Source organism: Bos taurus, chromosome 16, assembly GCF_002263795.3.
Source record: "Bos taurus isolate L1 Dominette 01449 registration number 42190680 breed Hereford chromosome 16, ARS-UCD2.0, whole genome shotgun sequence".
NCBI lineage: Eukaryota > Metazoa > Chordata > Mammalia > Artiodactyla > Bovidae > Bos > Bos taurus.
In genome coordinates, this window is record NC_037343.1 from 34959147 (window position 1) to 34983208 (window position 24062).

Sequence of the window (24062 nt, forward strand, 5' to 3'; positions counted from 1 at the left end):
ATATGGTTTAATCTAGACTTTACACAATGTAAGTAAAAATTAATTGTCCAGCACTTATTACAAAGTATTTCCACTAATACTATCTCAACTGATTGTGATAACAATATCTACTAGGTAAAGTTTAATCTTTGGCCACCTCATGCAAAGAGATGACTCATTGGAAAAGACCCTGATGCTGGGAGGGATTGGGGGCAGGAGGAGAAGGGGACGACAGAGGATGAGATGGCTGGATGGCATCACTGACTCGATGAACGTGAGTCTGAGTGAACTCTAAGAGTTGGTGATGGACAGGGAGGCCTGGCGTGCTGCGATTCATGGGGTCACAAAGAGTCGGACACAACTGAGCGACTGAACTGAACTGAACTGAATGCTGGGAAAGCTTGAAGGTGGGAGGAGAAAGGGACAACAGAGGATGAGATGGCTGGATGTCATCACTGACTCGATGGACGTGAGTCTGAGTGAACTCCGGGAGTTGGTGATGGACAGGGAGGCCTGGCGTGCTGCGATTCATGGGGTCGCAAAGAGTCGGACACGACTGAGCGACTGAACTGAACTGAACTGAAAGTTTAATCTTACCATCCCATGTAAGTCACCTCCCCCGACCCCTTTCTCTTTGCTTTTATTCTTGGCACATTTGCTGTAATAAGAACAAGAAAATAAATTAACTATAAAGTCATGCTACTCTGTGGTTAATTTTGTTGTCTAACGGAAGTAAAGTGGTTCAAAAAATGTAGATATATGCCAGGTCAACTTTCTTAAAACAGTTGGCCATATACCATAGAAATCTGGCTAATTCATCATAAAAACTCATAAACTCATTGATTCTTCCCATTTTAGATGAGGTAATTTAGGGAAACAAACTGCCTTAAGTCCAAAAGTAACCATACAGCATTATCTTTCCGTTCTCAAGTCTGAAACAACTTTTAGAAGGAAAAAAAGCTGAGGCACTTAAGCCCTGGAAAAGTAGTTTGCTTAACAACATAGAGACCCCAAAGCCAGACTGAGAACTGAGGTTTTCAGTTGGCCATCTTTTCACTAAAAAGAAGATACAGAAACTGAGACTACATATTTCTTACAAAGAGTCAGTTACAGGGACCAGAGGAAATTAAAGCTCTTAGGGTAAGAGAAAAAGAAACTGATTCATATGAAAATAGAAAGAGGAGACAGGAATTAAGATTATAGAAAAAAAATGATTTATACTATTTTAGAATCAGTAACACGGTAACTCACTTTTTAAATACAAAATTTTTCCAGAGTTCATTGATTTTGATCTGCAGTCCTGGCTTGTTCTCGGCATTGTGATGATTTCTCTTATGGACACTTGGTGGCTTCTTGCTCAGCCCACTGGCTCTGGCAGGTACTAAAGGTTTGATCTTGGTTGTAGAAAGACTGTCCACAGAACTGGATTTATACAGCCCAGGAATCTGAAGATTAAATGCTTGTTTTAATACTACTGTGTTAAAACAAACTACCTTTAATCTCAAACTTTATACACTGAAACAAAATTATTTATACACTGGAACAAAAAATAACCTATAATCAATGTGCAAAAGTGGGTTTAGGTCTGCAAAACTTATATAATATTTTTAACAGGTGATCCATGTACCTAAATTCAAGAGTTACAAAAGAAAAGACAGAAAAGTGAGTCTCTCTTGCTTCGTCACTGCGTTTAGGCAATTGCTATTACTGGTTTCCTGTGCAATGACTGAATTCATTTACATACACACACCACATGACTGGCAGCATACTAAAAATTGTGTCATACTACAATGTGTACTTTTTTTCCTTGCTTAATATATCTTGATTTTACCAAGTAATGTATCTTGAAGATTTTTCCATTTCACATATAGAACTGAATTTTGTTTTGAATAGGCTGCTTATCTTTTCCATTGTATATATGTACCATAATTTACTTAAACAGATCTCTACTGACATTTAAGTTGATCTATTGATTTTTGAGGTATAATTTACAATATTGTATTAATTTTAAGGGTACAGCAAAGTGACTCAGTTATATACACATATATATTATATATATATTCTTTTCAGATTCTTTTCCCTTATAGGTTATCACAAGATACTGAGTATATTTCCCTGTGCTATACAGTAGGTCCTTGTTATTTTATATAGGCAATGGCACCCCACTCCAGTACTCTTGTCTGGAAAATCCCATGGGCGGAGGAGCCTGGTAGGCTGCAGTCCATGGGGTCGCTGAGAGTTGGACACCACTGAGCGACTTCACTTTCACTTTTCCCTTTCATGTATTAGAGAAGGAAATGGCAACCCACTCCAGTGTTCTTGCCTGGAGATTCCCAGGGATGCGGGAGCCTGGTGGGCTGCCATCTATGGGGCCGCACAGAGTCGGACACGACTGAAGCGACTTAGCAGCAGTAGCAGCAGTGTGTATATGCTAATCCCCAACACCTAGCTTATGTCCCTACCCTACTTTCCCCACTATCCCCTTTGGCAACTTAAGTTTGTTTTCTATGTCTGTGACTCTATTTCTGATTTGTAAATCAGTTCATGTGTATCATTTTTTAAAAAAGATTCCATGATTAAATGATGTCATATGATATTTGTCTTTATCTGCGCCTTGAATCCATTGACTTGTATGCTGCTAGAAATGTGGAGCCATTAAAGTTTTGTTACTGTTTTTTTTTAGGACAGTATGAGTGTGGTAATATAAAACAAGGATTTAAAATTGATGAACCTAGTAGAGGGTGTATAAAGAATGGACAGATTCACACCTGAAAGATGAAATATTAAATTAGGATGTTGGTGATAGGAAAAAAGGAGAACAAGAAATAAGACAGAGAAAGAAACAGGATTTAGATAGGTATAGATGTCCTGATTGTTTTTCTTTAGCCCTTGAAAAAGAAGGATCTAGCTCGATGTTATAAAGAAAGAGGACAACCCTAAGATTTTGAAACTAAGTGACACAGAGCAAATATTACTACAGCTGATAAGTGCTTTAAGAAGCACTGGTTATAGGTTAAAAAAGAAAGATGAGTTTGATTTTATATACTGAAGATGGACACCAGGGAGCAAGAGGGAAGGTTCATCTGGGGAGCTGTCACCAAAACAGAAGTGTCAGTTAAAACACTGACAATGCAAATCTGAAAGTATAATAATAATAAAAAGATGATGGTTTAATGTTCAGACGTAACTTCTTTTGAGAAAGTACTTTCTATATCTTTAGTCCTATCACTGCAAATAATTTTAATATCTTTCCAGACTTTTTACCATGATTATACAAACATGGGCTTCCCTGGAGGTTCAGAAGGTAAAGAGTCTGCCTGCAGTGCAGGAGATCTGGGTTCAGTCTCTGGGTCGGGAAGATCCCCTGGAGAAAGGAATGGCAACCCACTATAGCATTCTTGCCTGGAAAATCCCATGGACAGAAGAGCCTGGTGGGCTACAGTCCGTGGGGTCACAGAGTCGGATACGACTAAGTGACTAACACACACACACATACAAACATACACAATATGCGTATTGTCAAGAGTTTAAGCAAACAAAAACACCATGCTATACATATTATTTAATAGTATGGTTTCCCTTTTCATTCAAAAATGATATAGAAATTTTTACAACACAGAATCTGTTTGAAAAAGTCTTTCTCACTCAGAGATTTTTAAAAGAAACTTATATTTTCTGTTGGCTCAGCTAGTAAAGAATCCGTCTGCAGTGCAGGAGACCTGGATTTGATCCCTAGGTTGGCAAGATCCCTGGAGAAGAGAATAGCTACCCACTCCAGTATTCTGGCCTGGAGAAGTCCTTGGACTATACAGTTCATATACATCTAGTCCTTGGACTATACAGCTCATACTTTTGGGGGTCCCCAAAAAGTCGGACATGACTGGGCAACTTTCACTTTATATTTACATATTTTGCATTTATATCCTTAATATCTTTCAGTTTTATATTTACATAGTATGAGATATGACCTTCTTTCAAATAGATGTACTAGTCACTTATTAAAAATGTTTGTAAAGTTTCTATGCTTTTACAAATAAACATAAGAAAGTAACATTATTAACTATATAAATATAGCTTTCTTATATAAGAAAAATAATATATGTCCACTAAAACCAACAAAGTATTTAATGTATTTCACCCATTTATTTTTTAGATATTTAGATTTTTTCCCCCAATTTTTCACTATTGCAACCAATGCAAGAATAAGTTGTCTTGTATTTAAATTCTCATTATCTCTTTAAGCTCAAGTTCTAGAATGTACTTACTGGGTTAAATTATTTGAACTCTTTCAAATTGCTTTCCAGAAATGGCACTGCAATTCTTATTCTCCTCAATATGATTATCTTAAGTAATTATTATCCTAATTAATTAATTATTGGGATAATTAACATACCAATTAATAGTATTATGATATCTTAAATGTGATTATTCATCTCAGCACTTTATACCCTTATAAAATCAGTAAATTAAAAACTTTTGGAAAAATAAGAGGTAAGAAATTATATTTTATTACTTTGCTGCTAAGTCACTTCAGTCGTGTCTGACTCTGTGCGACCCCAGAGACGGCAGCCCACCAGGCTCCCCTGTCCCTGAGGTTCTCCAGGCAAGAACACTGGAGTGGGTTGCCATTTCCTTCTCCAATGCATGAAAGTGAAAAGTGAAAGTGAAGTCACTCAGTCGTGTCTGACTCTTAGCAACCCCATGGACTGCAGCCTACTAGGCTCCTCCATCCATGGAAATTTTCCAGGCAAGAGTACTGGAGTGGGGTGCCATTGCCTTACTTTAATTTGTGTTATTTGATTACTAATGAGGTTGAACATGCTTTTATATGTTAATCATCCACTTGGGCTTTTTGCTTTTGTGATCTCTGTTCATGTCTCTTGCCCATTTTTAAGTTAGGAATTAGTATTTTGATACTGGCAAGACACTTAATACATAAAATGGGCTTTTGACTTATGAGCTTTCACTATGCAGGCACACAAATATTTATATAGTCTGACTGAAAAAAACCCTTGACTTATCAGGGACCCAGTTTCTAAAAGGCCTTTTTGCAATACACATCAAAGCTTTACATCATACCTGCCCTTGGACCAGTAATACCACTCCACAGAATTCATCCCCATGAAAAATTAAGAACGTGTATAGTACTCAAACATTTATCAACAAAATCTTCATTGCAGTACTGTTTGGTATAACAAAAATGTTTAGAGTAAAGGACAAACATAAGAAGATTAGTTAAACCCACACCATGGCATATTTTAGTCATTATAAGTAATGTTACTTAAGTACATGAAATAGATCTTTAAATACTATAAAGAAAAAAAAAAAGCAAGTTTCACAACTTAAACACCTATTAGGTTGGCCAAAATGTTCATTAGGTTTTTTCCATAAGATGGCTCTAATAGCACTTCCTTGTCTATAACTTCATTTGAAACAATTTTGTTAGATAGCATTGTGACAGCTTTCATATTAGTGTGCTTAAAAAAAAAAAAATAGTGAATTTCTGTGCAGTCATTTTAATATTGAAGATGGAATTTTAAAAATATTTTTGGCAATATTATACTTTATTATTCCCTGATAGCTCAGTTGGTAAAGAATCCACCTGCAATGCAGGAGACCCTGGTTCGATTTCTGGGTCAGGAAGACCCACTGGAGAAGGGATAGGCTACCCACTCCAGTATTCTTGGGCTTCCCTTGTGGCTCAGGTGGTAAAGAATCCACCTGCAATGCAGAAGACCTGGCTTCAATCTCTGGATTGGGAAGATCACCTGGAGAAGGGAAAGGCTACCCACTCCAGCATTCTGGTCTGGAGAATTCCATGGACTGTATAGTTCATGGGGTTGCAAAGAGTTGGAGATGACTGAGCAACTTTCACTTTCATTTTTCACTTTTCATTCCAGGAAAGGTAAAAATTTCTTGCTAGATGAAGATCCACGGTCAGGTAGACCAATTCAAGTTGACAGTGATCAAAGGGAGATGTAAACTGAGATCAAAGTTATACCACACAGGAGATAGCTCACTCACATACTCAAATATCCAAATCACATTTGAAAATCATATGCACCAGCTTGCTTATTTTAATTGCTTTGAAGTTTAGGTTCCATATAAGTGAAAAAAAAAAAAACCTTGACAGTATTTATGCATGTGATTTTCTACTTAAACATAATTAAAACATTCTGTTATAAGAACAAATTGTGACAGGCAATCAAAAGTGGACACTGTTCAACAATGTGGAACAGAAGAGATCACGGAACAGAAGAACTACCAACCATACTGAAGGACAGTCTTTATCCAAAGAAAGTGATGTATACCTGTGGCGGATTCATTTTGATATTTGGCAAAACTAATACAATTATGTAAAGTTTAAAAATAAAATAAAATTAAAAAAAAAAAAGAAAGTGATGTGCATACGGTGGAATTGGAAAGGAGTCCTTTATTGTGAGTTCCTTCTGGAAAACCAAACAATTAATTCCAACAAGTACTGCTCCCAACTGGACCAACTGAAAGCAGCACTAGATGAAAAGAGTCAACAGAAAACGTGTCATCTTCCATCAGGATACCACAAGGTTTCTTTGATGACCAAGCAAAAATTTACAGCTAGACTGGTTTTCTGATTTAACTGCCACATTCAGATATTATAACTTCGGATTTTCATTTATTTTGGTCTTTATAAAATTTTGAAAATAATGTACCTGGAACAATTCTTTATTCAAAATGATAAAAAGTTTTGGGAAGATAGAGTTACGAAGTTGCCTGGAAAATAGCAGAAGGTAGTGGAACAAAACAATGAATATGTTGTTCAATAAAGTTCTTGGTGAAAATGAAAAATGTGTCTTTTATTTTTACCTAAAAACTGAAGGAACGTTTTGGCCAACCCGATACAAATCAAGTACAAATATGGTCTTAAAGATTTGAAGGTAGACATTTTTGTGTAAATAAGAATACAGGCACTTTGAGTTTTAAATTTGCTTATATACATATTTCCTGGTAATAAGCATGCCCTGCTTCTGAAATTTAAAAGTAATTTATATAAGTGTTTTACCTTGTTTCTTAGAGGCGTGTCTTTCTTCGAAAAATGAAACAAGTGTAGCTTGGATTTCTGATTACCTTGTTTATCAAGTGACTTAAAATTGCAATCAGATTCCTAGATCCCCAAGATCGAAAAATAAAGCAAAATTAGATTTTTACTATCAAGATTTTATGACAACTGACCAATATTCAACAAAACATAAAACAAGTAAATTGAGAAAAATCAGTGTAAATAAAATGTAACTTCTCAGAAGAAAAAAAGTATTAAAAGCATGAAATACAATAAAAGAAAATTAATGTGGAAAGAATGATCTTTGCCAGTCTCACTACAGAAAACTAGTAAGAAATTTCAGCTGGAGAAGTAAATTGTATAAAATATAAATTAAAAAGCTCTAAGTGGGGTCTCCAGAACCAGAAGGAGCACACAGCTCTTCTTAAAATTGAAGGTGTTTATAACTGGTGGCTGAGATGGTAAAGAATCTGCCTGCAATGCAGGAGACCCGGGTTTGACTCCTGGGTTGGGATGACCCCCTGGAGAAGGGAATGGCAATACACTCTAGTATTCTTGCCTGGAGAATTCCATGGACAGAGGAGCCTGGTGGGCTATGTCCATGGGGTCACGAAGAGTTGGACATGACTGAGCGGACATATGCCTGAGATGAAATTGACTTCTACCCAGGCAAGAGATATGCTTCTGTGTGTACAAAGCAAAGAACAATGCTCAACAAAGTCACAGTAATCTGGGGAAAAGCAACTCATGTTCATGGAAACAATGGCATGCTTCATGCCAAATTTCTAAGCAACCTTCTTGCGTAAGCCATCGGATACAGAATCCCTGTGATGCTGCACCCTTTCAAGGACTTTAGAAAGTAAATAAATAAATTCAGGAGACTTTACATTTCTGCATTTTTCAAGAGGATTTAAAACATATATATATTTATCTTGGGATTCTACATAACATTATATACTTAAAAAGCAATCCAAAAGTCAAAAATATTCCTTTAATTTGGATTGTAACTTACAGAAACACTAACATTCCTTGCTCATAGTAGTGATGACTCTGGGCTATATTGTTTCTTAAAAGAAAGATCAAGAGTAAGATCCTAAGATTAATTAACCTCAAATAGGGTTAATGAACTTAATAAACATAGAGTATACAGTTGTTGCTTTTCACAGTGAACCACCAATGGAAATCTCCAATGCATTTTCTTCAGAATCATACAGTAAAAATTATATTCAAAATGAAACGTCAGTGACACTCTAAAACATTTTCTGAATAAAGAAAGATAACATAATTTTTAAGTTACCTGTTATTGTCCCAATTGTTTGACCATTAATCCTTTTATCCTAAGGGAAATTTACCACATCTGGTGGCAAGAGATGATTTAAAGAAAGATTTTTAGTTTAGTTTGTTTTTTTTTTGGTGAGGGGAGAGAATTTATGTTTCTATAACTGTAAGCACAAAAATGATTGCCCAGAAGACAGACATGTGGAGAGTTTTGTCAGCATGACGAGCTCTTAGGCTGTGAGCTGGTAAGCAAGCTTTACAAAGTTAGTAAAACAGGAAGATGTCTATTGGAAAAGGAACAAAAATACCCTAAAGGAGTTCAGAGGACTTGAAAGTATCCTCACAGAAAGAAAAACACCAATACAGTATACTAACATATATATATATGGAATTTAGAAAGATGGTAACAATAACCCTGTATACGAGACAGCAAAAGAGACACTGATGTATAGAACAGTCTTTTGGCCTCTGTGGGAGAGGGAGAGGGTGGGATGATTTGGGAGAATGGCATTGAAATATGTATAATATCGTATATGAAATGAGTCGCCAGTCCAGGTTCGATGCACGATACTGGATGTTTGGGGCTGGTGCACTGGGACGACCCAGAGGGATGGTATGGGGAGGGAGGAGGGAGGAGGGTTCAGGATGGGGAACACATGTATACCTGTGGCAGATTCATTTTGATATATGGCAAAACCAATATAATATTGTAAAGTTAAATAAAATAAAATTAAAAAAAAAAAAAAGAAAGAAAGAAGTTCAAGAAACAACTGTGATGGAAACCAAATAGTGCCCTGAGAAAAATGCAGTAAGACGTGGAAAATGAAAAAGATGGCATTAAAATGGAGGCTCATATTAAAAGAAACAGTCTTTAAAACAGTATGGATGAACTGAACACAAAGTGAGTGAACAGGAAAAGAGTAGCAAAAGTCTCAAGGGTTTGGTTTGGCATTTTGTTGTTGTTTAGTTGCCAAGTCCTATCCAATTCCTTTGCAACCCCACGGACTGTACCCCACCAGGCTCCTCTGTCCATGGAATTTACTAGGTGAGTACTGAAGTGGGTTGCCGGTTCTTTTCCAGGGGATCTTCCTGACCCAGGGATTAAAACCTGCATCTCCTGCATTACAGGCAGATTCTTCACAGATGAACCACCAGGGAAGCCCCTCTTACTTAAAAAACTGGAATGGATTTTGGATTTGAAGACATTAACTGATTTCAGCTTTCCCTAAATGAAAATTTGTTTCCACATTTTAACTAGGCTTTTTTCTTTGAGTCCAATACAACTCAAGTTTCCTTTAGGAACCTGAATAAAATATTTTCCTTTTGATAAACACAAGATATACTGATTTATTGGACTTCCCAGGTAGCGCAGTAGTAAAGAATCCACCTGCCAATGCGGGAGACACAAGAGATGTGGGTTTTATCTCTGGGTCAGGAAGATCCCTTGGAGAAGGAAATGGCAACCTGCTCCAGTATTCTTGCCTGGAAAATTCCATGGACAGAGGAGCCTGGTGGGCTACAGTCCATGGGGTCGAAAAAGAGTTGGACACAACTGAGCAACGGACCACAGGTACACAGAGACATACTGATTTCTTAGATGTTTAATATTCAGGATTATCAGACCTCAAAATTCTGTCAAATATTACCAAGGTTATAATTGTTCTTACAACTTGGTAACTACAGTTGTGAACATAAAATGAAGTATGTGAAATTAGTAAATTTGAGATAACTCAGATTTAAAGAATGCTCTTATGCCATCATGTCATTTTAAAATATGACATCACTGGGTCTTCCTAGTAGTTATTTGGAGCTTTGATTTTATTTAAGTAAGAATAAGGCTATTTTATGAATAAGAAAAAATGGCTAGAATGCTTTTATTAATTTAAACAGAATAACATAAAATCCCTTACATTACTATCTTGTTTTATCATAAAGGGGACTTACAACAAGAATAATAAGAGTAAAAAATTTATATATTTCTTAAGTATTAAAACTTAAGACAAACACCACACGTTAATAGGGTCATTTAGTTATAAGGTTTCAAACATTGTCTGAAGGATTTAAATATTAAATTTATAATAACTTCAATAAGCTTATCATTCTTAGGTCTTAAGTGTTCCACAACTTGAGACACTTATCAGTGGAACACATAAGTGATGATTCAAGATATACAGCTAGATTAAAAGTATAAGAGTCTAAAATATGAAAGATACAGAGAAGTCCTTCAGGTGAGTAGAACATGAACTTTCTATACAGTAAGGTCTAGAGTGAAAAATTAGAACAACCAATTATTTCCGTAACACGGGCAAAGTTTCCTCAATTACCTGATTAACACCCTATTTTCTCTTACATATGAATTTGAAACCAAAGGCTTCAGAATGTGACTTACGTCTGAATCTGAATCCTTACTAGAAGGCTGAGAAAGTTTTGATGCGTTTAAATTGTGTGGTGACAAGTCCATGCTTTCCTGAGACTGTGAAGAGCAACCCACGTCATGTAAGGGATGTGATTCATCACTTGACTCATCGCTTTTTAACGGAGCTATATCAGACTTCTCAGTATTCTCAGGCAGAGAGGTGGAAGAATCACTCTTTCTCCGGAACTGCTGCAATGCTGTGCTTGGAGAGGGGCTCGGAGTTCTTGAAATATCTCCAAGACTTCCAGACCAACTGAAACAACTTCTTAGTGTCCCCAAGGTGGGTGGTGATATGGTCCTCGTGAATGTGCTGGTCTTAAAAGACTGAGACTCTTCAGCCATCACAGTCACGTCATCTGGAATCTGCTCACTGGAATTATGCGATACACTGGTATCAACCAACTTCTTGTCCTCTAGACAATCTGGTTCACCTGCATCGGTTTCTTTATCTGTGACAGCAGTTTCAGCTAGAGGCTGGCTGCTTGCTTTCTTTGATATACAGTCAGCAGAATCCAGAGAATTGGAAAAAAACCTAACAGAAAAAAACAGCAGAAACAGTGCAGAAATATTTGAGTTTGCTCATGAAGGTGAGAACATTCATAATGGAAAGATGCTTGCTTCTTTTTAAAAATAAATATATTAATTTCATAAATAAATATATTTTACACATGGCTGATCCGCCTGCCAATGCAGGAGCCACAAAAGCTGTGGGTTTGATCCCTGGGTTGGGAAGATACCCTGGAGCAGGTAATAGGAACCCACTCCAGTGCTCTTGGAAAATGCCACGGACAAAGGAGCCTGATAGGCTACAGTCCATGAGGTCACAAAAGAGTAGGACACAACTGAGCAGACATGCATGACACTCAAATATTTGAACAGATAAAGAAATATGCAACAGAAAGGACACTTAATAACTATTGTCTCTTATTCTGTAATTTGAATACAAATTAAATAAATTAATTAAAATACTAGTAAAATGAATTAGCTATTTACCTCTCATTTTAGCTTAACTCCTAGTAGTAAACTGTCTGGGAACTTGTAGTAGCATACTAATCTACCAAGCTTTTTATATTCCCTAAATATTTCTATACTATTTTAAATATTGAGGTTAAGACTTCCAAATCAATTACTAAATTCTATATTTCTAAAGAGGTACTACTTACTCAGGGTAGTAGCTTTAAGAAACTCATTTTAAAAACTCCAATATAAATGAAACAAAGATTGCATCATTACTCGGAAGGATGTATTCAAGTAGCATTTTTAGGTTTAAAAAGGAAATCCTGGAGCATATGATGGGTTAAATATGAAACTTACAAAGAATGTACCTCAATAAGCATTAATTCAAAACCAAGATGATAAGCTGAATATTTACTAAATGCTCGAGAGTAAAAATCCTCTTGGCTTTTCATCAAATCATTAGCTCATGTGTGTGGGTATAAGGCAGAAAGGAAGCAGCATGTGAAAGGAAAAGTCTTATCTGGTTTTTCATTGAGCAGAAAACATTAGCTCCTTTATCTGATCACATAGTTCATTTTTCAGCAAACAATCACCTCTATGATACCCAAACATTTTTCTATGTATTATTTCATAGGTAAGATAAACTAGAATAACAGAGCCCAAGGTTGTAAAATTAATCAGCTAAAGAACAGAGGATGATGGGTGGATGGCATCACCAACTCAAGGGACATGAGTCTGAGCAAACTCCAGGAGACGGTGAAGGACAGGGAAGCCTGGTATTCTGCAGTCCATGGGGTCGCAGAGAGTCGGACATGACTGGGTGACTGAACAACAAAGAACAGAATTAAAACCCAGAACTCCTCCCAGTTCATGGTTGCTTCTTTCCAAATAGCCTGTGGTGTTACTTAACTAGATCTCAAAAAATAAATATGCATTACTCTAGGATAAGTATCTATATAATAAAGATAAAGACTTAAAACAGACTTTCAAAAGACAGGCAATTGGAGACAAACTTTTGCATATTTAATACACTTCCTGTTATGTTACATCAAAAAGAATGGGGTGGGAACGACCACTGGCATATATGTTAGTGACTGGGCACCTGTGCCAGCTGTCTGATTCACATAACTGCCGCTAGTCTTGGAACAGTCTTATACATATTATCTTCTATATATTATCTAACCCATATTTTATAGTTAAAAAAATAGGCTTAGAGAAGTTAAATGGCACGTGAAAGTCTAAGTAAAGAATAGAGTGACAATCCAATCCGGGCCGACCTGACTGTGTGCTCCTTTCAACGCACCACTACACGGTATGGCTAATCAACTATGACTGGGAGTCTTTCCTAGCACTGTTACTAACTGCACAACCCTGGGAAAGTTTCTTAACCTCTTAGAGCCGCAATGTCTGAGCCCCAAATAGAGAAAATAATGCTGAGCTGAATATCTCATAATACTGTTGTGAAGAATAACATATAAAAAAATCTTGAAAATCAGCTGAGAAAACTAATTTAATAATATCTAGTTATTATTAGATATTGTTATATAATCTAGATCAGAAAATTATACATCAGAAGTTTCACTCACAATTATTATTTCACAGGAAGTTGATGCAGAAAAAAAATATTTTTCTAAGCTTTTCTTAATACATCCTCTGAACTATTAGTGAAACATCTCACTAAACTAGGTAAAGCAGCTATTTACAGCTTCGAATGAAGATTTCGTTAAAGCTTCCACAATGACTCAACAGCCAAGACCTGAAGAGATACACAGACATTCTTCTCATTTGTTTTGCTTGTTTGTGCTCAGTCATGTCCAACTCTTTGTGACTCCTGTAGCCCGCCAGGCTCCTCTGTCCATAGAATCTTCCAGGTAGGAATACTGGAGTGGATTGCCATTTCATTCTCATTAGCTGTCTCCAAAGAGGCAGAAAAAGGAAATTCTATTTTTACCCAAAAGGAAAGATAAAACACAAATTTCAAAAATTTCTCCAAATGACAGAACTCAACTTTCTAGAATGTATAAAGCAACATATATCATCTAGAAACCCATTTTCCATTTGTGCAGCCACGTTTTCATTATTGCATTGTTAACAAACACCTTTAATGAGGGTGTTAATTCCTTCTTTAACAAAGGAAGAATCAAAATGATCATTTCACTGCACTGTGAATGTTTCCTTGAGAAGATCTGATGGGAGAAGGGTTTGACACATCCCCTAAAAGGAGCTTAGGGATTACCAGTGGTTCATTCCTTCATGACCGTTTCCCATCATCATGGTTAGACAAAATTGGCTGCAACCTAACTTATTAAACTTGAAAAAAAAAAAAAATCACATTCTAAGTCTTTTGGAGAAATACAGAAGCTGATAAATTTTCCTTTTCTTAGAACTCCGGGAGTTGGTGATGGACAGGGAGGCCTGGCGTGCTGCGAGTCATGGGGTCGCAAAGAGTAGGACACGACTGAGTGACTGATCTGATCTGATCTGAAAGTTACTAATTCCTGTTTCTAGTTGTGGTACTACTATCCGAATTCAATGAAACAGAGCTATTCATTGTATGTCTACCATCTACTGGGCACTATTTTACATACTTTACTTAGGTTAATAATTTAACTCCATCAGCAATCCTAAGATTGCTATACTTGAAGAAACTGAAGCACCTAGAAATTAACTTGCCCAAGTCAAACATCTCATGAGTAAACAGGACAGGATTCAAAATCCAGGTGGTCTAACCCCAGGGTCCAAATTCCTAACCCCTAAGTTATATTGACTCTTCAAATTCTTATCTTCACTAGCAGGGACTATGACAACAGCCATTGGCCCTCTAGAATCCACTCTTTACAGTGTGTTCAGAGTGGTCCATCTCGGGGTCTCCAACCTCCGTGGCCTGTTTGGACTAGTGAAGTCACTCAGTTGTGTCCGACTTTTTGTGACCCCATGGACTGTAGCCTACCAGGCTCTTCTGTCCATGGGATTTTCCAGGCAAGAGTACTGGAGTGGGGTGCCATTTCCTTCTCCAGGGGATCTTCCCAACACAGGGATCGAACCCGGGTCTCCCACATTGTAAGCAGACGCTTTTATCGTCTGAGCCACCAGGGAAGGCCTGTTTGGAACCAGGCCACAAAGTAAGAGGTAAACGAAGGGTGGATGAGCAAGTGAAGCTTCACTTGTATTTATAGTCACTCTGCATTGCTCACATTACCGCCTGAGCTCTGCCTCCTGTCAGATCACTGGTGGCATTAGATTTTCATAGAAGCGAGAATTCTACCGTGAACTGTACATGTGAGCGATCTAGGCTGCGTGCTCCTTATAAGAATCTAATGCCTAATGACCTAAGGTGGAACTGAGGTGGTGACGCTAGCTTTGGGCAGTGGCTGCAAATAGAGATTATCACAGGCAGAGATATACAGAGATCAAACAAATCACACGCTTGCAGACTTATATCAAAACCCTATCAGTGATGGCAAGTGACAATTATGCTGCATCTGGTGGCAAGCTTTATAGTGGTGAGTGAGTTGATATACTTCAGTTGTACACGTACATCTGGTAGCAGGCTTTAAGTCAGAATGCAATGCTTATTTTTAGTTCATGTGTGGCCCGCCCATTATTTTATTTACCACCTCTAATTCCTTGCCTCTTTTCCACCCTGCACACTTGTCTCAGTCAGTTTTGGTAAGCCCACAGGCTAACCCTAGTGAAAATGAGTAAAAAACAAACATTACTGGAGAACTTCTTTGAAAAGGGGGAAAAACCCAATGATGAAACAGCAGAACACTCTAAGACTGCCAACAAAAAGAAACCTGCATTTAAAAGAAAATACCAAGAGTCCTACTTAAATTATGGGTTCATTGAAACATGCAATTCACATTCTCCAGGCCTGCTTTGTATAATATGTGGTGATTAGCTATCTAGAGAAGCCATGAAACCTTCAAAACTACTTTGCCACATGGAGACCAAGCACCCGGGATTAAAAGACAAGCCTCTGGAGATTCAAAAGAAAAAAAATGTGAACATGAAGAAGAGAAGCAATTCTTGAAGGCCACCACTTCATTAAATGTGTCTACACTGAGAGCATCATTCTTAGTGGCTGACTGCAAGGCTAAAGTTAAGAAGCCCTTTACTCTTGGTGAGGAGCTGATCCCGCTAAGGACATTTGTCATGAACTTTGGCAGCACAGGTTCCCCTTTTGGCTAGCACCATAACTAGACAAACTGATGAAACAGCAGAGGAATTGAGGCATAATTGTTAGAGAGGATTAATGAGTCACCATGGTACACAATCCAGGTTGACAAGTCTACCGAGGTTGACAAGACAACAATGCTTGTTTTTGTGCGATCTGTTTTTTAGGAGGATGTGCATGAGGATATGTTATGTGCACTTCTGTTGGCAATCAACACCACAGCTGCAAAACTAAAGTCTCTGACTGATTACATACCAGGAAAACTGGTCATTTTGTGTTGAGATATGCACAGATGGAGCGGCTGCCATGACTGGACAGCTTTCTGGTTCCACTACATGGGTGAAAGAGCTCATTTCTGAATATGAGTCTGTGTACTGTGTCATCCATAGAGAAATGCTGGCTAGCTGAAAAATATCACCTGAACTTAACGTTTTGCAGGATGTGATTAAAATAATGTGATTAAAGTACACACCTTTAATTCAAGTCTATTTGCACAACTCTGTGAAGAGATGGACACATGTCTTCTCTTATATACAGAAGTGAGGTGGTTTTCTAAAGGTAGATCACTGGCTAGAGTTTCTGAGTTATGAGAGTCACTCCAGAGATTTCTTTTAGAAAAACAGTCACCACTGGTAGCACATTTCAGAGAAACAGAAGGGGTTGCAAAACTTGCTTGTGTGACATATTCAACCTGCTCAGCAAACTCAGTCTGTCACTTCAGGGGAGAACAACTGTGTTCAAGTCAGCAGATACAGTGGCTGCACTCAAAGCCAGACTGGAATTATGGGGGCGACAAGTGAACACTGGGATTTTTGACATTTATAGATTTTGAAAGAGATTGAGCCAGGGCCTTCTTTTTCCCAGCTGGATGCATGATCACCTGCCTCAGTTTTCACAAGAGTTTGAGCATTACCCCCCTACCACAAAAGACCCCCAGACTGGGAAGGAGTGTATCCGTGACCCATTTGTGAACAAGCCAGGTGAACAGATGTTGTCCATGCTAGAAGAGGATCACCTGCTTGAGATCGTAAATGATGGTGGCCATAAAAGTATGTTTGAGACAACCTCAAACCTCCATACGTTTTGGATTAAAGTCAAGGAGGAATAGCCTGAGATTGCCACAAAAACACTAAAAAGTTGGCTTCCATTTCCAACATCCTAACTCTGTGAAGCAGGGTTTTCTGCAGTGACAGCAACCAAAACGAGGTTATGGAGTAGACTGGACATAAGCAACATGCTTCAGGTGTCACCGTCTCCCACCACCCCAGGTGGGACCATCTAGTTGCAGGAAAACAAGCTCAAGGCTCCCATTGAGTGCACTCTCCCAGAATGTACCCCTTCTGCATTATGGTGAATTGTATAATTATTTCATTATGTATCACAATGTAATAATACTAGAAATAAGGTGCACAATAAATGCAATGTGCTTCAATCATCCTGAAACCATCCCCTCACCCGGTTCCTGGAAAAACTGTCTTCCAAGAAACTGATCCCTGGTGCCAAAAAGGTTGAGGACCATTGGTCTACCTAAACCAGGAATCAAATCACAACCCTCTCCTGATTAAAACCTTCTAAATGTTTCCTATCACCCTTAAAGACTCAAAGTTCCTTAGGTTGGGTCACAAGCCTTTCATGAACTGGCTTCCTTATTTTTCCTCCTTCATCAAGTATCTTCCTGCTCCTTTTTCATTCTTTTTCCAATTTACATTGTGGCAGAAGTAATAATAGCAGTGATCAAACAGCAAAGAGTTGCCCCCATGCTCCATACCTCTGTCCAAGTTACATGAGTCTGCTGGTAAAATACCCGGCTCCATTCTTTATCTGCTTCACTCACGAATCATTTAAACCTAGGTAAGAACACTTTACACGCGCCCCTTCCCTCTCACCCTTTCCAACCACTGTCTCAGCATTAGATGCCCGCAAAACACCTCATGCATGATTTTGTCACTGTACTTACCACAGGGTATGGAATGATTTTGTTACTGACCTATTTTTCCAACTAGGAAAACTATTCATTTCTCAAGAGCAAAAACTATGTCTCTCATTTCTGTAACCCAGCACCTAGTATTATATCAGATTAATATGAGATAATTAATTATATAATTAAATTAATTGTATTAATTAATATCAATTAATATGACAATTCCATAGTCATCTGTATTTAAATAGATTTATAAAAGTACTTTGTGAAATTATATTTAACTCTTAAACAAACTAAAAAAAATAGAAAAAAAGAAGGTGGATCCTCCCTGCCCCCTGGCAAAGTAACAGAGGATATTCTGATGCAAAATGCAGTAAGGTCTACAATTCTTATTTTAGTTCTGTATCAAGAGATAACAAAAGTAATAGAAGTCCAAGTGGAACTAAGGCAATACATGATAAACTGGATTAAGCCAAATCCTACACCTGTTTCATTAGATTCAATGCTATTCATAACAATGAAAATAAACACCAACAGAGTATATAATCTAATAGACACACAACATTCTATAGATGTAACAATACCTGCTTCTGGTGCCTGGAACCACAACTGCACCACTTTCTTCATTTTTTCTCTGCAAAAATGCTGCAAATTTGTTTCTTGTCGTAGGTGGTGTGCTTAAGCTTTTTTTAACAGTAGTTCCATCTACCAGGTCAGGCGTAAACAGTTCAGAAGAGTTCAGTGACTTGTTACCTTCACAACTATTTTTCTTGATCTTCTTTGTAAAGGAAGTAGAATATTGATCCAACATATCATCTTCTGACAGCTCTTCTAAATAAAAATAAGATTATTTGTAAGTTTTTCTTTCATGACTAGTTAGAGATTTGGTCTCAGTTTCACAGCCTATGTTCTATTGCCCTAAAGATGAAGTCTTTTTTTTTTTTTTGATTATGCATCAGAAAAGGAAATAAAACAATGATTAAAAAAAACTTCCCTTGGCTGTGTTTTACTGTTTCAAAATTAACTATGATTTAATGTCAATTATTTGTATGAATTTCAGGATACAATCAATTCTGCAAGGCTCTACACTCATTATACTATTTGAATATTAAAAAAAAAAAGGGCCTAATTTTGAATGCAAAAAAAAAAAAAAAAGAATTAAGTGAAGTGAAAGCCACTCAGTCATGTCTGACTTTTTGTGACTCCATGGACTAGTCCATGGAATTCTCCAGGCCAGAATACTGGAGTGGGTAGCTGTTCCCTTCTCCAGAGGATCTTCCCAACCCAGGGATCAAACTCAGGTCTCCCACATTGCAGGTGGATTCTTTACCACCTGAGCCATCAGGGAAGCCCAAGAATACTGGAGTGGGTAGCCTATCCCTTCTCCAGCGGATCTTCCAGACCCAGGAATCTAACCAGGATCTCCTGCATTGCAGGCGGATTCCTTACCAGCTGAGCCACCACGGGAAGAAAAAAATTAAACCTATGATTAATCTATGTTTGGTTTAAAAGAATGTTTCATTAAAACCAGGTGCTATACCTAATATATGTATATATACACCATCACTGAGATGGTTTTTGAGGTATATTTGATTGTCTTGTAGTGGAAAGTAATTTGTACTCTAGCTCTGATCCTCATTACACAGCTATAGAGTTCTAGAAGATTGTTGTGTAGCAATCTAATGGTATAAGAATAAATCATAAGACTAATTAACATAAAAGTGGTAAAGCTGAAATAGGCAAGCACATAGACAAAGCATTAATGTGCTTAAAATTAATCCAACTACTTCTCAGTCTAAATAGCTTCCACTCACATGGGAGCAAGTGCTCATGATTAAGACATGGGTAGAGCAGTGGAGGGTGCCTAAATACTAGAGACAAGGTGACACCTCAAATTCAAAAATGTACAGGTTAAAAAAAATACCTACAGGTCAGCAAACTTGTATAAACCAAAATCTGTTTATTACGCAGGAAACTGTAAGCTCTACAGAAGAGGAAAAAAAAATATTGTAGGATCCACAGAAAAGCCTTCACCAAGAAGTTACACTATGCTAACCTCATTTTCTTTTTATGATAATGTTGTTAGACTATCTATTTGGAGAAATTCATAGATTTAGTATATCCTGAATTGATCAAGACACTTCAGTGTCTCATATCATCATAGTGGACAATGCTTAGCAAAAGTTATTATATACTAGTTACAAGAATTTGCAGCGAGTTGAATAGCCAGACAGACTATTGCTGACTATTGGTCTGAAAGGGGGTCTGTCTCTACAACAGGGCTCTAGATTTCCACTAGAACTAATATGTGATTTTAGTAAGGTTCAAAATACAAGATTAATATACAGAAGTCAAGTGTATTTCTATATACTAACAATGAACCAAAAATTGCAGTTAAAAATATCATTTATAACGGCATCAAAAACCTGAAATATAGGGATAAATTTGACAACATATGTGCAAAGACCTGTACACTAAGAACTACAAAGCATTTCTGAAGGCTTAAACTAAAGAAGACTTAAATAAATGGGTCTGAAAACTTGGTATCATTAAGATGTCAGTTCTCCACAAAATAATCCATGCATGTGTCAAGTTGCTTCAGTTATGTCTGACTCTGTGACCCTATGGACTGTAGCCTGCCAGACACCTCTGTCCAAGGGATTCTCCAGGCAAGAATACTGAAGCAGATTGCCATGGTCTCCTCCAGCGGATCTTCCCACCCCAGGGATGGAAATTGAGTCCCTTACTAAGTCTCCTGCACTGGCAGGTGGGTTCTTTACCACTAGCACCACCTGGGAAAATAATCTATAGATTCAACTAAATCCCAATCAAAACCTTAGCAGGCTCCTTTTTTTTTTTCTTTAAAGAAATTGACAAGTTGATTCAATCTGTATGGAAATGCAAAGAACACAAAATAGTCAAAACAACTTTTCAAAAGAAGAACAAACTTACAGACTCACATTACCTGATTTCAAGACTGACTATAAAGGTACAGTAATCAGGACAGTTTTTCTGGCATAAAGTAGGAGGAGACCAATGGTACAGAATAGAGCCCAGAAAGAGACCTGCACGTATATGGTCAACTGACTGTCCACAAATGTCCCAAGACAATTCAATGGAAACAAATGGTGTTAGAACAACTTAATTGCCATATACAAAAAAAAGTGAACCTTGATCCTTACCTCACACCATATAAAAATTAATTCAAAATGGATCAAAGGCCTAAATGTAAGAACTAAAATTATTAAACTTCTAAAAGAAACAGGAAAAAAAATCTTAACAACCTTAGATTTAACAAAGACTTCTAAAATGTGACCAGTTCTCACTAGTATTTCACAAAAACAAAATACATACCACTTCTTGGTCTTTTTACAATGGATGACTTCCTTGGAAGATTTAACCCTTTAATACTAATCACTTGTTTAATGCCCACAGTACTTGGATTTTCCTTCACCTTTGTAGTATCTGAAACAATATCCAGTTCACGTCTAGGGCAATAATTCCTATGCCAAATGCTATTAATATTAGATGATTTTTGACATGCTTTGTCAGTCCAACTATGACTTCTTGATTGGGCAGGCTAAAGTAGTAAAAAGAAAAAGGTTACTTAAAGAAGAAAAATGGTTAAATCATTTCCCACTGTATCAACATAAATTATAAGCAAATAATTAAACTACTCCTTTGAACTGCTTTTGATGAAATATCCATCCTCTAATAACACTTTCTACTTTGCTAGTCCTATTTGCTGTTGTTGAGTTGCTAAGTCATGTCCGACTCTTTGGCAACCCCATGGACTGCACCCTGACAGGCTCCTCTGTCCATGGGATTTCCCAGGAACAATACTGGAGTGCGTTGCTATTTCCTTCTCCAGGGCATCTGCCTGACCCAGGGTATTGAACCCACGTCTCCCGCATTGCAGGTGAATTCTTGATCATTGAGCAGCCTGGGAAGCCCATTTGCTAGTCCTATACTTTTCCATTAAATGTGTCTTGTATCCCCAGGTCTGTTTTTCTCCTAATGAGGGTCAAGCAAACTTGTTAGATCATTTTAAGCAATAAAAAAATATATCTTCCTAAGATAAGTGGTGCAAGAAATAAAATTACACTTGAAGAAGTATGACCAGAAAAAAAATACTTTTAAAATGTGAGTAATATTTTAAAATGTGAGTAATAGTTCAATATGCAATATTTAGTTTAATAATCATATAGCAAATAAGCCTCTAATTACTGACATACCCTTTACAAAGGATCTGAAAATCAAAACCATAAAATTATATATTTAATCAACTATCGTATCTTCAGAACTTGGATGAGCTTAAATGGAAACAATCTTATTTACAAAACAATAGCTTCTTTAGTGGACAATATCTATGTATTAAATAGGCAAGTATTAGTGAACAATACCTATGTATTAAACAAAAAGCTACTTTGGTCTACACTGAGTCATGCATAAAACTTTCTCTGAGAAAGAGCTTATTGACAGTAAAGATTGGTAAATAATCATTTTTAATGCTAATACAAATTATTCACAATAAATATATTTTAGATGACAATGATCTGCTAAAAGGGTGCCAATGATACTCTAATAGAGTAGAAGAGGCAAAGGGAAAAATTAACAATGGTATAAAAAATGCTGGTACTAAGGGTGTGAGTTCCACGTGACAAAAGTCCCACTTGAATTTGGAATCTAATCTTTCAGTTAAAGAAAGGATTAAATATAAAAATAAATAAAAACGAATGTGACATTATTCACAATGTATTTTAAGAATGAACAACAATCAACTGAGAAAAAAGGTATAATAAAAAACAGCTTAAGCAGTATAGGTCATGGCATTAGATCTCATTGATGGTTTCATTAAAAAAAGAGAAATAGCAGAGTAGAAAATCTGATTGGGAAGAATACATTTTAGATAAATAATAATAATTAGTTTGATGTACAATTAGTGGTTCTGAAAGAAATGTCCTCATGAAATAAAAGATCTGATAAGGATTTGGTCTCATGAAGGATGGCCATCTTAGTGATCCATAACATTCCCAATGATATCTGAACATTTGCAATACAACCAATTACTTTTGAGTTTCTGAGACAAAGGAGAAACTTGAGAATCATTCTTGATGAAATTATATTAATATCAGTAATTCAAATGTGTAAAGAAGATAGCAGAATAAAGACTTTTCAGTCCCCTTAGTCTAGAAATTTACAAGGTAAATAAGTCACATACTATAATGTACAGCACAGAGAATACAGTCATCCCTTAGTGGCTGCAGGGGACTGGTTATAGGATCTTTTCAGATATCAAAATCCATGATGTTCAACTCCCTTACATAAAATGGAGTAGTACTGTCAGCCCTCCACATCCATGGATTCTGCATCCAAGGATTCAATCTAATTGGACTGCGGTTGGTTGAATCTGCAGATGCCCACGGATGTGGAGGGCTGTACAGTCAATAATATTGTGGAACTTCTCTCATGGTCCGGCAGTTAAGACTCTGTGCTTCCAATGCAGGAGGCATTGGTTTGATCCCTGATCAGAAAACCAAGATCCCTCATGCTGGCATGGCCAAATAATAATAATAAAATTATAATAACTCTGTATGGTGAAAGATGATAATTAGATTGATCATGATAATTTATTAATGTATATAAATATGGAATCCCTATGTGTACACTTGAAACTAATATGTCAATAAGAATTCAATAAGAAAAAAATCACGCCCAAACCAATAAGAAGAAACAAATGCAAACTTCCTCTGCAGAAAAATTAGGAGATATCTGTGATTTCCAAACCATAGTGAAGATAAGAGTATAGACAGAAAAATTTAAAGAACCTAGCCCAAAGAGGGAGGGGTAAGATAGGGGTGGAGATTAAGAGGTTCAAACTATTAGGTGTAAAAAAGCTACAAGGATATACTGTACAACACAGGGAATATAGCCAATATTTTATAACTATAAAGTATAACCCTTAAAAATTGTGAATCACTATGTTGTACACCTGAAACATATATTATAAATCAACTATATCTCAATAAAAAGATAAAAATAAAGAACCTAGCTTAAGAAAGATCAAACTCATGTGTCTGCAGAAAAGAATGACGTTAATTCCACATACAGAAACTTAGAGAAAGACTTGAACCAAGTACCATGGAGGCCGCAAGTAGGGGGAGGGCTGAGAAAAGGATTATATGGCTCCTGGGCCATCATCTTTGATCTGTCCAATATGGTCAATTCATACCCATCTGCCTTCAGAGCAACCAGACCTTCGAAACCCACAAACAGTAACATAAAAACTTCAAAA

The 24062-nt window shown here is 37.0% G+C and overlaps 1 protein-coding gene across 1 annotated transcript in view; it reads right to left on the reverse strand.

Annotated features, from left to right (window-relative positions):
• EXO1 (exonuclease 1) overlaps nucleotides 1–24062 on the reverse strand; it is a 46775-nt gene that overhangs the window by 5014 nt on the left and 17699 nt on the right. Inside the window, exons 10-14 of the mRNA NM_001304987.2 lie at nucleotides 21122–21347; nucleotides 18352–18598; nucleotides 10686–11244; nucleotides 7022–7123; nucleotides 1231–1424 (exon numbers count right to left, since the gene is read on the reverse strand). Of these exons, the coding sequence (NP_001291916.2) occupies nucleotides 1231–1424; nucleotides 7022–7123; nucleotides 10686–11244; nucleotides 18352–18598; nucleotides 21122–21347 (1328 nt within the window). The remainder of the gene's footprint in view (nucleotides 1–1230; nucleotides 1425–7021; nucleotides 7124–10685; nucleotides 11245–18351; nucleotides 18599–21121; nucleotides 21348–24062) is intronic.